Below are 14,140 nucleotides of genomic sequence, written 5' to 3' on the forward strand. Positions count from 1 at the left end.
ACATGTGCAGAGAGAGTTAGATTTGGGTGGGTTATTTTGTTTCTGTGCAGGGTAAATACTGGCTGCTTTATTTTTACACTGCAATTTAGATTTCAGATTGAACACACCCCACCCAAATCTAACTCTCTCTGCACATGTTATATCTGCCCCACCTGCACTGCACATGGGGGGTAATTCCAAGTTGATCGCAGCAGGATTTTTGTTAGCAGTTGGGCAAAACCATGTGCACTGCAGGGGAGGCAGATGTAACATGTGCAGAGAGAGTTAGATTTGGGTGGGTTATAGTGTTTCTGTGCAGGGTAAATACTGGCTGCTTTATTTTTACACTGCAATTTAGATTTCAGTTTGAACACACCACACCCAAATCTAACTCTCTCTGCACATGTTACATCTGCCCCACCTGCAGTGCACATGGTTTTACCCAACTGCTAACAAAGTTCCTGCTGCGATCAACTCAGAATTACCCCCTGTGCCTCAACAGAATCCTTAAAATGTTTCCTACGATCAGTTTGGAACTGGGGTGGTCATTTATCAAAGCATGGAGACAGATGAAGTTACTTCTGTATTACGAGCAGGGCCTTCCTACCCCTAGGCCTGTCTGTTATTACCCAGCTTTGTTCTATTACTGTTGTTTCCAATTGTAAATCGCAACGGAATTTGCTGCGCTATATGAGAAACTGTTAATAAATAAAGTGGAGAGAAATAAATCACTAACCAATCAGCTCCTGTCATTTTTCCAAACACAGCCTGTACAATGAGAGTTAGAAGCAGTTTGGTTAGTGTTTCATATCTTTCCACTTTATTGCTCTCAATGCCTTGAGGAAGATACTTAGGTATCGAAACGCGTTGGATGAGGACTGTTTTGGTGAAGCTCTCCAGAGGTCAGATGGTACAGTGGGTATTCGGGGACCCTGTGACACTGTTTAATAATACGCTTATGTCTACTTTTTACATGGTAGACCATATGACCGGGTGAGAGTCCATCCATAATTTGCTATTTGCACTGTGTTCCTCTTTTTTTTTGGATTTTATTAAATTTATTACACTATTGGAAGCTTTTCTTTTATTCCTTATGCAATGGAGGAGTATTGATGGAAAATTAAAGGAAGGAGGGGATTCATAACAGGCTATAGCCGCTCCAGTAAAAGTGGTATTGTCTACTTAGTCAGTAGACCACCAAATCCGGTAGGAGGCTATATTACTAACCCTGTGTGTGAAAATTATTGAAGGGGTGATACACTATGAGATTTCCTCTTCTTTATCTTTTGAGTATATAGAAGCTGTGAGAATTTGTCCGCTTTGGAGAAACACCTGAGGAGGCAGAGTTTAGAAACTGTCATTCATCCGATCTAAAAGCGCCGAAGGATAAAGTGGTGATATTGTTTGTTTGAGTTTCACACAAGGTCTAGCGAAGATTTTCAGTCGCACTGGTTGCCGCAGAGTGATTGACAGGAAGAGGGCGTTTCTGGGTGTCAACTGACCGTTTTCAGGGGGTGTTCGAGAAAACGCAGGCGTGCCAGGAAAAACGCAAGCATGCCAGGAAAAACGCAGGCGTGGCTGGGCGAACGCAGGGCGTGTTCGTGACGTCAAAACAGGAACTGAACAGTCTGAAGTGATCGCAAGCGCTGAGTAGGACTGAAGCTACTCAGAAACTGCACAAAATTATTTTGTAGCCGCTCTGCGATACGTTCGTTCGCACTTCTGCTAAGCTCAGATACACTCCCAGAGGGCGGCACGGCTGCTAAAAACTGCTAGCGAGCGAACTACTCGGAATGACCCCCTCAGCCCCAAAGGACATGGAGTCCCCAGCTGCAAGACAAACCTGCCACTCAGCCAGTGCTGTACACACTGCAGCTTCAAGAGCCATGGAGTGACCAGCAGCAACACAAATTTGACAATTTGCTAATGCTGCAAGAACTGCAGTTCCCACTTCATATGTTCCTACCCTCTTCTCCCTGGTATCCGTTCACATGGTCGACCATGTTATGTCAACAGTCATTAGGTCGACCACTATTGGTCGACATTGACATGGTCGACATGGACACATGGTAATAAATAAGACTGAAAAATAAAAACCACGGCCACCTACGCATAATGTTGGTCACTCATGGTGACCGCTATGTCACGTGATCACTGGATATACATATTCCTCTATATCACATTTTAGATTCTCTGTCAAATATGACCTTACACAGCACATAGAGCAGCAGATAATGAGATTATTAGAAGTGGCGCTGTGCAGTTTTTCATACAGTAAGATCAGATAATGAGAATTAGACTATAGAACAATACACAGAACCGTTTGCCAGTTATCCGGGCATACAGAATAAGGGTGGTCATTCCGAGTTGTTCGCTCACAAGCTGCTTTTAGCAGCTTTGCACACACTAAGCCGCCGCCAACTGGGAGTGAATCTTAGCTTATCAAAATTGCGAACGAAAGATTAGCAGAATTGCGAATAGACACTTCTTAGCAGTTTCTGAGTAGCTCCACACTTACTCGGCAACTGCGATCAGTTCAGTCAGTTTCGTTCCTGGTTTGACGTCACAAACACTCCCAGCGTTCGCCAAGACACTCCCCCGTTTCTTCAGACACTCCCGCGTTTTTCCCAGAAACGGCAGCGTTTTTTCACACACACCCATAAAACGGCCAGTTTCCGCCCAGAAACACCCACTTCCTGTCAATCACATTACGATCACCAGAACGAAGAAAAAACCTTGTAATGCCGTGAGTAAAATACCTAACTGCATAGTAAATTTACTTGGTGCAGTCGCAGTGCGAACATTGCGAATGCGCAATTAGCGGAAAATCGCTGCGATGCGAAGAAAATTACAGAGCGAACAACTCGGAATGAGGGCCAAGATTGGATAATAATACAGAGTTATATAAAGTGTATTCAAAATGACAGTATACACAAGAAACACATTATAATGAGCCTTTTATAATAGCACACTGTAACGGCTTCAGGGAAAATAAATGTGATATATATTGCGCAGATCTCAGCTTTCCTTATCCCTCTGAAATTAATGCACATTTTTTTTTTACCATAAAGGAATTATGGCATTTACTAAGAATAAAAGTAAAACACATGTTTGGAAGTTGTCTCAGAAATTCCAAATGCAGCCTTACCGCAGGTCTCTTCCACACAAGTCCCTGTACGTCTTCTGAATTTGGACCCAGCTCGTTAGCGCCCAGCGATGATTGGCTGGCAGGAAATTCTGGATCTTCAAATAAAGTGCCAGAAGCCAAGCACTGCGTCCTCAGGGCCCCAAAATCCTGGTTTAAGTATTTTACTGGGTTCTTCTGGGTCCCAACACCCAGGGCTGAGGATTTATACTTGGCCAGGTCAGCAGCAATGCTCGCCATTGTCTTGTCGCCTTCTTCTACAGGAGAAGACTTATAAATAGTGAGACGGGCTATACTTATATATATTTAGTGAGTCAGATATAAAATAAGAAGCTCAGAGGGCATTAGGAGGAAGACACAGAAAGACTTGCAGGAGCAGGGATTCTTTGGTAATATATTTTTCAATATGATAACAGCTGAACGCTGCATAATGAGCAATCACGGAACCAGTGGAACGTTGCCAAAAATAACGTGAAACCTGAGGATGTTTTTTCTTTTCACCAGAGACTGACAATCACAACGCAATGAGTAACCCATAAGGCGTGACACCAAAATATTTCCGAGTGAAGATGGGAAGATCTCCCAAGTAGGGTGAGACCAAACTATTTATCTCAGGCCAGCATCACAATGAGCCCAGCTGTTGTCACTGGAGGATATGAATGATGGAATCGGTTGATACTAGATATGCGTTCAGCACAGATTATTGCTGGTTATGTGCTCTGACATTGAGCGCCATCTGGTGGCCGGCCTCAGCATCTTACGTGTTGGTAGTACAGGTGAAACTCTGAAAATTAGAGTATTGTGCAAAAGTTTATTTATTTCAGTAATTCAACTTATAAGGTGAAACAAATATATTATATAGACTCATTACATGCAAAATGAGATATTTCAAGCCTTTATTTGATATCATTTTGATGATTGTGGCTTACAGTTTAAGAAAACCCTAAATCCAAAATGTCAGAAAATTCGAATATTACATACAATCAATAAAAAAAGGATTTTAAATACAGAAATGTGGTTGGTTTGGGCCGCTTTGTTAGGATCTCCTGCTCTGTGCTGCCACGTCGCCATGGCAACCGGGAGGCAAGTGTTAGCGAAGTAACCTGAGCGCAGCTGATACTCCGGTCCGGGTTTTTACTGTGTAGTGGTTACAGGCTCTGTGCACGGCAGGGAATCCAGCGCTGGTTTTGTGCTCACAGTCTATGAGGTCTGAGTGGGGCGTGGACAGCACCTGCTATATAAACCATCCTCTCAGGCTAGGCAAATGCTGCTGAATCTTTGTTTGTTAGTCAGTTCCAGAGAGTTAGCTAGTACTGTGTGACTTTGTATTTACTTGTTGCTTACTGCGAATAGGCCTTGGGATTCGGTACTTCATTCTGCCAATCTGGACCTAGCAGTAAGACTGGAGTCAGTTGTTTGACCTGCCGGGGTTCTTTTGCTATTCTGTGAACCCAGCAAGTTTGCGGCTGTACTCTCAGACCTGCTTGCTTAATCCTCCCTCACTGTGCAGGGCGTCCAGGTGTCAGTTTAGTGGCAGTAAGCTGAACCTGTGCCCTGCAAGTGGGGGTTAGGATTGTGGATACTCTCCTTGTGTCTATATTTCTATCTCTGACCAAGGAGTTTATTCCCACACCCGTTGGTAACCCTTTGGGGTTTTTTCTGTTGCTCTTAGCAACATCATTTCAGGTGCTCCACATGTTAAATCACTACACATCGCTTCATTGTCCGCTCTATTCCATCTGAGCATTCCTGACACTAGGGAGACACCCAATTCCTGAGCCTTTGGGCTTCTCCGTTCACTTTGTGTTTATTAGTTATTCCATCACCTCCTGTGTATGTTATGTTATACTGTCTGTGAGTTCGTTTGCTTCGCTTCCCTCTCTGTTCATACACCGGTTTACTCCTGTTAGCACTGGTGTGCGTAACATATTCAGCAGCCTTACTCCTGTTGAAATTTTGTAGGAATATGGAGCATACCCCTCAAAATACTTTGCAACAGGTGGTCGATCAGGTGCAGGTCCTGACTCGACAATTTAATGAGATGTCCATTAAAATGAACACCCCGCAGGCCGCTAGCGGAGCTCCCGCAGCAGCAGCGGCAAGTTCAGGGGTTAAGGAGCCGAAAGTAAATCTCCCGGATCGTTTTTCTGGAGATCGCTCGCAGTTCTTTTGTTTCAAGGAGAGCTGTAAGCTATATTTCAGGCTTAGGCCCCAGTCTTCTGGGTCGGAGATTCAGCGGGTGGGCATGGTGATTTCCTTGCTACAAGGAGACCCACAGGTCTGGGCATATGGGTTACAGCCTGACTGTCCGTCGCTTAAAAGTGTTGATGCTTTTTTTACGGCACTGGGCATTTTGTATGATGACCCTGACAAGATGGCTTCAGCCGAGGCTCAGATTACGGTTCTTAAGCAAGGGCGACGGCCAGCTGAGGTTTATAGTACGGAGTTTCGGAGGTTGGCTCATGATACCCAGTGGAATGACCCAGCCCTGAGAAACCAGTACCAAAGGGGCCTTTCTGACCAGATAAAGGACCAACTGGTACAATATCCCTCGCCTGATAGCTTAGATCAGCTCATGCAGTTATCCATCCGGGTGGATAGACGGCTGAGAGAGCGTAGGCTTGAAAGGGAGACCGCAGTTTCCTTTTTTCCCAAGGGAACCTCAGACTCTGAGGAATATTCCGAGGAGCCTATGCAGATTGGGGCTACCCGCCTCTCCTCGCGGGAGAAGACGCGGAGGAGACAGCAGGGTTTGTGTTTGTACTGTGGGAATAAAGGTCATGTTGTAGTATCATGCCCAGAAAAACCGGAAAACTTCAGGGCCTGAGGGTGATGGGAAATATCCTGTCAGGCCAGAAGTCAGAATTTCCTAAAAAGACTTTTCTCATTCCGGTGACTTTGGAGATCCTCGGTCAAACTGTCAAGACTGAGGCCTTTGTTGACAGTGGGGCCGATGGGGTTTTCATGGACCGTCAATTCGCCCTGGAACACTCTGTTCCCTCAGTACCTTTGGCATCAGAGATTGAGATCTGTGGGTTAAACGGGGAACCATTGTCCCAGGGTAAAATTACCTCCTGCACCAGCCAAATTCCTTTGTTTATTGGAGCCACACACTCTGAAAAATTGTCTTTTTATGTGACTGTCTGTTCTTTTGCCCCATTGGTTTTGGGGTTACCCTGGTTAAGGGCCCATAACCCTCAATTTGACTGGGTCTCTGGGGAGATTCTTAGTTGGGGTAGTGATTGTTTCAGGAGTTGCTTGAGCCTTCCAGTCAGGCTCTCGCAGCTAAGTTTGCCAGGATTGCCAGGATGTTATGCAGATTTTGCGGATGTGTTCTCCAAAAAAGTTGCGGAGGTACTACCTCCCCATCGCCCCTATGACTGTGCCATTGATTTGTTGCCGGATGCTAAGCTTCCCAAGAGCAGGTTGTACTCCGTGTCACGTCCTGAGACTCAGGCTATGGCAGAGTACATTCAGGAGAACTTGGCTAAGGGATTTATAGGACCCTCACAGTCCCCAGTTGGGTCGGGGTTCTTTTTCGTGGGTAAAAAGGACGGTTCGTTGCGACCCTGCATCGACTTCAGGGAATTGAACCGTATCACGATTAAAAACTCGTACCCACTGCCTCTCATTTCGGTTTTGTTTGACCAGCTTCGTACTGCCACCATTTTTTCTAAGATTGACCTACGCGGTGCTTACAATCTAATCCGAATAAGAGAGGGGGATGAATGGAAGACTGCCTTTAATACCCACTCAGGGCATTATGAATATTTGGTGATGCCTTTTGGGCTCTCTAATGCCCCGGCAGTCTTCCAGGAATTCATGAACGATGTGCTCAGGGAATATTTGGATAGATTCTTAGTTGTTTATCTAGATGACATCCTAATCTTCTCTCATTCCCTGGAGGAACATCGGAAGCATGTACGCTTAGTCCTCCAGAAACTCAGAGACCACCAGCTTGGGGCGAAGCTGGAGAAGTGCGAGTTTGAAGTCCAGCAAATCGCATTTCTAGGGTATATTATCTCCTCAGAAGGTTTCCAAATGGAGGGTTCTAAGGTACAGGCAGTCCTGGATTGGGTGCAGCCCACTAGTTTGAAGGCGCTTCAGCGTTTTCTGGGCTTTGCGAATTTTTATAGACGGTTTATCGCTGGATTTTCGTCTATAGTGGCCCCCTTGGTGGCACTCACTAAGAAAGGGGCGGATGTTGCTCACTGGTCTTGTGAGGCCAAAGCGGCCTTTGCCCGTCTCAAAAGGGAATTTGTCTCGGCCAAGGTGCTGCGACACCCAGATCCAGAGCGTCCTTTTGTGGTAGAAGTGGATGCCTCTGAGATAGGTATTGGGGCAGTGCTCTCTCAGATGGGGGTGTCTGATAATCGCCTTCATCCCTGTGCTTACTTTTCCCGTAAATTTACGTCTGCCGAGATGAATTATGATGTGGGTAACCGGGAATTGTTGGCTATAAAGAATGCACTCGGGGAGTGGAGACACTGGCTTGAGGGGGCTAAGTTTGTGGTCTCAATTCTCACCGACCATAAGAATCTGGCATATTTAGAGTCAGCAAAGCGGCTCAATGCCAGGCAGGCACGATGGGCTTTGTTTTTTGCTCGCTTTAATTTTTTGATAACATATCGCCCTGGGTCAAAAAACATCAAGGCTGATGCGCTCTCGCTGAGTTTTGCTCCAGTTCAAGAGACCACCGAGGAGCCATTGCCCATTGTGTCCCCATCATGTATTAAAGTGGGCATTACCCAGGACCTCTTGTCATTAGTCCTTAGAGCACAGGAGCAGGCTCCTCCAGACCTTCCGGTAGGTCTCTTGTTTGTGCCTCCTAGGTTAAGACAGCGAGTGTTCCTGGAATTCCATGCCAAGAGGTCGGCAGGGCATCCGGGTATTGCCAGAACTCGGGAGTTGCTGTCTAGGGCGGTGTGGTGGCCCTCGGTGGCTAGGGATGTGGATCAGTGGGTTCGGGCATGTGACGTTTGTGCCCGAAATAAAACTCCTAGATGGGTTCCTGTCGGCCCATTACATCCACTCTCTATTCCGTCTAAGCCATGGACCCACATTTCCATGGATTTTGTGGTGGACTTGCCCAAATCCTCGGGGATGACAGCCATTTGGGTTGTCGTTGACAGGTTTTCGAAGATGGCGCATTTCGTTCCACTGGTTGGGTTGCCATCGGCCAGACGCCTGTCTGAGTTATTTATGCAGCATGTTGTGCGCCTCCACGGGTTGCCACTTGATGTGGTCTCTGACCGTGGATCCCAGTTTGTGGCCAAATTCTGGAGGGCATTTTGTTCTGATCTCCAGATTTCTGTGAGCTTGTCGTCAGGCTACCATCCACAGTCTAATGGGCAGACTGAGAGGGTGAACCAGTCCTTGGAGCAGTTCCTCAGGTGTTATGTCTCCAAGTGTCATACTGACTGGGTTGCTCATCTGTCCATGGCGGAGTTTGCCTATAACAACGCGGCTCACTCTGCTACAGGGATCTCTCCCTTCCTTTGTGTGTATGGGCATCATCCTAAGGCCAATTCTTTTGACCCCCTGGATTCCACGTCTGGTGGTTCCTCTGTTGTTTCGGTCCTTAGGGGTATTTGGAGGAAAGTGAAGAAAGCCCTTGTGTCTGTGTCATTAGTGACCAAAAGGGTTTTTGATAAGCGGAGAAGACCCTGCAGCTTCAAATTAGGAGACTTCGTCTGGTTGTCCACCAAGAATTTGAAGTTGAGACAGCCATCTCATAAGCTAGGCCCCCGGTTCATCGGCCCTTATAAGATCACCAGGGTTATCAATCCGGTGGCATTTCAGTTAGATCTGCCCCGTTCATTGGGTATCAATAAAACATTTCATTGTTCCCTTTTAAAACTGGCGGTTAGTAATCCTTCTTCCAGTGGAAGACCTTCTCCTCTTCTGATACGGGGTCAGAGGGAGTTTGTGGTTGAAAGGGTTCTTGACTCCAAGATGGTTCGGGGTCGGCTGTCATTTTTGGTGCACTGGAAGGGGTATGGCCCGGAGGAGCGGTCGTGGGTGCGCAGTTGTGATCTTCATGCCCCTAGACTGATACGCTCTTTCTTCTCGCAGTTCCCCGATAAACCCGGTGGTAGGGGTTCTTTGACCCCTCGTCAGAGGGGGGGTACTGTTAGGATCTCCTGCTCTGTGCTGCCACGTCGCCATGGCAACCGGGAGGCAAGTGTTAGCGAAGTAACCTGAGCGCAGCTGATACTCCGGTCCGGGTTTTTACTGTGTAGTGGTTACAGGCTCTGTGCACGGCAGGGAATCCGGCGCTGCTTTTGTGCTCACAGTCTGTGAGGTCTGAGTGGGGCGTGGACAGCACCTGCTATATAAACCATCCTCTCAGGCTAGGCAAATGCTGCGGAATCTTTGTTTGTTAGTCAGTTCCAGAAAGTTAGCTAGTACTGTGTGACTTTGTATTTACTTGTTGCTTACTGCGAATAGGCCTTGGGATTCGGTACTTCATTCTGCCAATCCGGACCTAGCAGTAAGACTGGAGTCAGTTGTTTGACCTGCCGGGGTTCTTTTGCTATTCTGTAAACCCAGCAGGTTTGCGGCTGTACTCTCAGACCTGCTTGCTTAATCCTCCCTCACTGTGCAGGGCGTCCAGGTGTCAGTTTAGTGGCAGTAAGCTGAACCTGCGCCCTGCAAGTGGGGGTTAGGATTGTGGATACTCTCCTTGTGTCTATATTTCTATCTCTGACCAAGGAGTTTATTCCCACACCCGTTGGTAACCCTTTGGGGTTTTTTCTGTTGCTCTTAGCAACATCATTTCAGGTGCTCCACATGTTAAATCACTACACATCGCTTCATTGTCCGCTCTATTCCATCTGAGCATTCCTGACACTAGGGAGACACCCAATTCCTGAGCCTTTGGGCTTCTTCGTTCACTTTGTGTTTATTAGTTATTCCATCACCTCCTGTGTATGTTATGTTATACTGTCTGTGAGTTCGTTTGCTTCGCTTCCCTCTCTGTTCATACACCGGTTTACTCCTGTTAGCACTGGTGTGCGTAACACGCTTTTGCATGAATTACTGCCTCAATGCGGCGTGGCATGGAATCTCTATCAGCCTGTGGCACTGCTGAGGTGTTACGGAAGACCAGGATGCTTCAATAGCGGCCTTCAGCTCTTCTACATTGTTCCGTCTCATGTCTCTCATCTTTCACTTGGCAATGCTCCATGGATTCTCTATGGTCAGGCGAGTTTGCTGGCCAATCCAGCACAGTAATCCCACGGTCATTGAACCAGGTTTTGGTACTTTTGGCAGTGTGGGCAGGTGCCAAGTCCTGCTGGAAAATGAAGTCAGCATCTCCATAAAGCTGGTCTGTTGAAGGAAGCATGAGGTGCTCTAAAATGTCCTGTTAGATGGCTGCGTTGACTCTGGACTTAATAAAGCACAGTGGACCAACACCAGCAAATGACATGGCTCCCCAAATCAACACAGACTGTGGAAACTTCACAGTGGACTTCAAGCATCTTGGATTGTGTGCCTCTCCATTCTTCCTCCATACTCTGGGATCTTGGTTTCCAAATGAGATGCAAAATTTGCTCTCATCAGAAAAGAGGACTTTGGACCACTGAGCAACAGATCAGTTCTTTTTTTCTTTAGCCCAGGTAAGACGCTTCTGACGTTGTTTGTTGTTCAGGAGCAGCTTGACAAGAGATGGAGATGATGACTTCATTTTCCAGCAGGACTTGGCACCTGCCCACACTGCCAAAAGTACCAAAACCTGGTTCAATGACCGTGGGATTACTGTGCTCGATTGGCCAGCAAACTTGCCTGTCCATAGAGAATCCATGGAGCATTGCCAAGAGAAAGATGAGAGACATAAGACAGAACACTGCAGAAGAGCTGAAGGCCGCTATTGAGGCATCCGGGTCTTCCATAACACCTCAGCAGTGCCACAGGCTGATAGAATCCATGCCACGCCGCATTGAGGCAGTAATTCATGCAAAAGGGGCCCAAACCAAGTACTGAGTACATATGCATGCTTAAACTTTTCAGAGGGCCGACATTTCTGTATTTAAAATCCTTTTTTTATTGATTTTATGTAATATTCTAATTTTCTGAGATGTTGGATTTGGGGTTTTCTTAAGCTGTAAACCACAATCATCAAAATTATAACAAATAAAGGCTTGAAATGTCTCACTCTGCATGTAATGAGTCTATATAATATATTAGTTTCACCTTTTAAGTTGAATAACTGAAATAAATGAACTTTTGCACGAGATTCAAATTTTCTGAGTTTCACTTGTATTCTCACTTTGGGGTGGCTTTATCGAAGCCTTTAGGGAGATAACGTTTTACTTTTAACTGATCAGCCTTTGTCATTTTTAAAACTCAACCTGTAAAACTACAGATGCTGATCGGTTGATACTTTGGGCCTAATTCAGTAAGGACTTTGGGGGTCATTCCGAGTTGATCGCTAGCTGCCGTTGTTCGCAGCTCAGCGATCAGGCAAAAAAAAAATCGGCATTTCTGCGCATGCGTATGGTGCGCACTGTGCATGCGCGTCGTACTTTCACAAAAGCCGACGTAGTTTCACACAATGTCTAGCGACGCTTTTCAGTCGCACTGCTGGCCGCAGAGTGATTGACAGGAAGTGGGTGTTTCTGGGTGGTAACAGACCGTTTTCGGGGAGTGTGTGTAAAAACGCAGGCGTGTCAGATATAAAAGCGAGTGTGCCTGGAAAAACGCAGGCGTGGCTGGCCGAACGCAGGGCGTGTTCGTGATGTCAAAACAGGAACTAAACAGTCTGAAGTGATCGCTAGCTAGGAGTAAGTCTCCAGCTACTCTGAAACTGCACAATTGTTTTTTGTAGCAGCGCTGCGATCCTTTCGTTCGCACTTCTGCTAAGCTAAGATACACTCCCAGAGGGCGGCGGCTTAGAATTTGCACGGCTGCTAAAAGCAGCTAGCGAGCGATCAACTCGGAATGAGGGCCTTTATAACAGGCTGCATGAGCACCTTTTCTGGTGACCAATTATAATTGCGGCTTTGATATTGTTTTATTGATAAGTGTAATTTTTATGTTTTATGAGTAACATCCATTGCAGTTTACCTGTGAATCTGCGCTCCCTCTATACTTTGTATTATTCAGACTGCGCAGCCTCATCCCGTCATCTCCTTGCCATGTCTCAACATATTCTGTAATACGTCTATTGCTTTCATTGTTGTGATGTTTTCACATTGTAATTGTGTGACTGTTTTTCCCCCTCAATTTTACTATTTACATTCTACAGATGTGTCCTCACGCGCCATTGCTCTAGGTGCACAAAATAGCCCCTATTTGCAGGTACAGGTAGTGTTCTTGTGTTATCTGGTTCCCGTCTGGTAGTTTTGGTCTGCGCTGCAGCCCTGGCGTTGCAACCTGTTAAAAAGCACTTCCCATTGTGCATACATGCTGGGCACTAGGACCAGGGATGTCTGTGCTCCAGTCTGATGTATTACTGCATGTGTGCTGCAGCCATCTTTCAGACAGAAACATTTAAATTTGACGGCAGATAAAAACCACTTGGCCCATCTAGTCTGTCTTAAAATCCTTACTTAGTAGAGATGTACTGTGTGAGAAGTAACATGGTGGAGTCTCCCAATTACTGTAGCTCCAGAAAGACCCCAGAGATTACCTGCATGAAGCTGTTCCAGCACTCTGCACCACTACCTGCAAGCAGCATACACCCACTGGTTGGTGGGCTGCATAGAACTCCACTTCGCTCAAAGATTCATTCCATCTCAGTGTGTATGCAATAGTGAGTACGGCTGTACCTGTTATACTTCAGTAAACCAACAGCAGTGGTTATGTAACTGGGCTGTTCACAGTTTGAGTAATCCGCTGGTGTGTGCCTATATAACTCTGTAGTATCTTCCCCTGCACGCACATCATTCCCAACACAACCACAACTGGTCGCAAATCTGTGTAAGTAAAGTTCCAATACGGGCGCGGCTATTCCTTACACCTCGTTCTGTTATGCTGAATCTGCTTCTTTGTACGTAGGTTGTATCAATTCGTTTACAACAAAAGTTACAACCTATATCCACTCTGGTACACTGTGAGCAGCTTTGTATGGAGTGATTTTGTTTGTGTGAAAAAGCTTGCTACGCTACTTGTGCTGGACTGTCTCATTGTATTGTGCCGTGTGGCATAAAGACACTAGCTGTATGAGGACAGTAGCGGATCTTGCCACGGGCAAGCAGGACTATTGCGCGGGGCGCCGCCTTCCGGAGGGCGCCGCACCATGGCAAGATCCGCTGCTGCTGTGGTGCCCCACGCTGCCACTGCCCGCTGTCCGCTGTGAAGGGAAACTAGACGCTACGCGTCTAGGTTCCCTTCGTGGGCTGCTCGCTGTGAAGGGAAACTAAACGCTACGCGTCTAGTTTCCCTTCCTGGAGAGGACCTTAACTGTAATGATGTGCTGTGCGCGTTGACGTCATCGCGCACCGCACAGCAAAGGTCCTCTCCACGAAGGGAACTAGACGCTTAGCGTCTAGTTTTCCTTCGTGGAGAGGACCTTTGCTGTGCGGTGCGCGATGACGTCATCGCGCACCGCACATCCTACTACAGTACAGGGGGCGTAACTGACCACGCCTCCTGTATGAAGCCACGCCCCCTAATGCCGCACGGGGCGCAAGAAGCCCCGGAACCGGCCCTGTATGAGGACACAATTGTATGTCTTCGATAAATCTACACTGTCCAGACTTCTACACAGAGGCGTAGCGTGGAGACATGACTGGCGGAGCAGGGTCATGTCAGTGCGCTCCACCGCCACACACATATATATAGATTCACACACATATAGGCACAAACATACAAAAACACACACATATGCACACACATATATATGCACACACATATATATACACAGATATATACACAGACATATACACACACATATACACACACACACATATACACACACAGATATACACAGACATACAAATATACACACACATATATACAGACATATACACACAGACATACATAAACACACACATATACTCACACATACTG

At 46.6% G+C, this 14,140-nt stretch overlaps 1 protein-coding gene across 1 annotated transcript in view; it reads right to left on the bottom strand.

The window, feature by feature from the left end:
- The window catches only part of LOC134911031 (calpain-8-like), a 149,230-nt gene extending 145,866 nt beyond the window's left edge, over positions 1-3,364 (bottom strand). Inside the window, exon 1 of the mRNA XM_063919424.1 lies at positions 3,128-3,364. Coding sequence (XP_063775494.1) covers positions 3,128-3,364 — 237 coding nt within the window. The remainder of the gene's footprint in view (positions 1-3,127) is intronic.
- Positions 3,365-14,140: the final 10,776 nt, after the last annotated feature.

Source organism: Pseudophryne corroboree, chromosome 4 (assembly GCF_028390025.1).
Source record: "Pseudophryne corroboree isolate aPseCor3 chromosome 4, aPseCor3.hap2, whole genome shotgun sequence".
Classification (NCBI taxonomy): Eukaryota; Metazoa; Chordata; class Amphibia; order Anura; family Myobatrachidae; genus Pseudophryne; species Pseudophryne corroboree.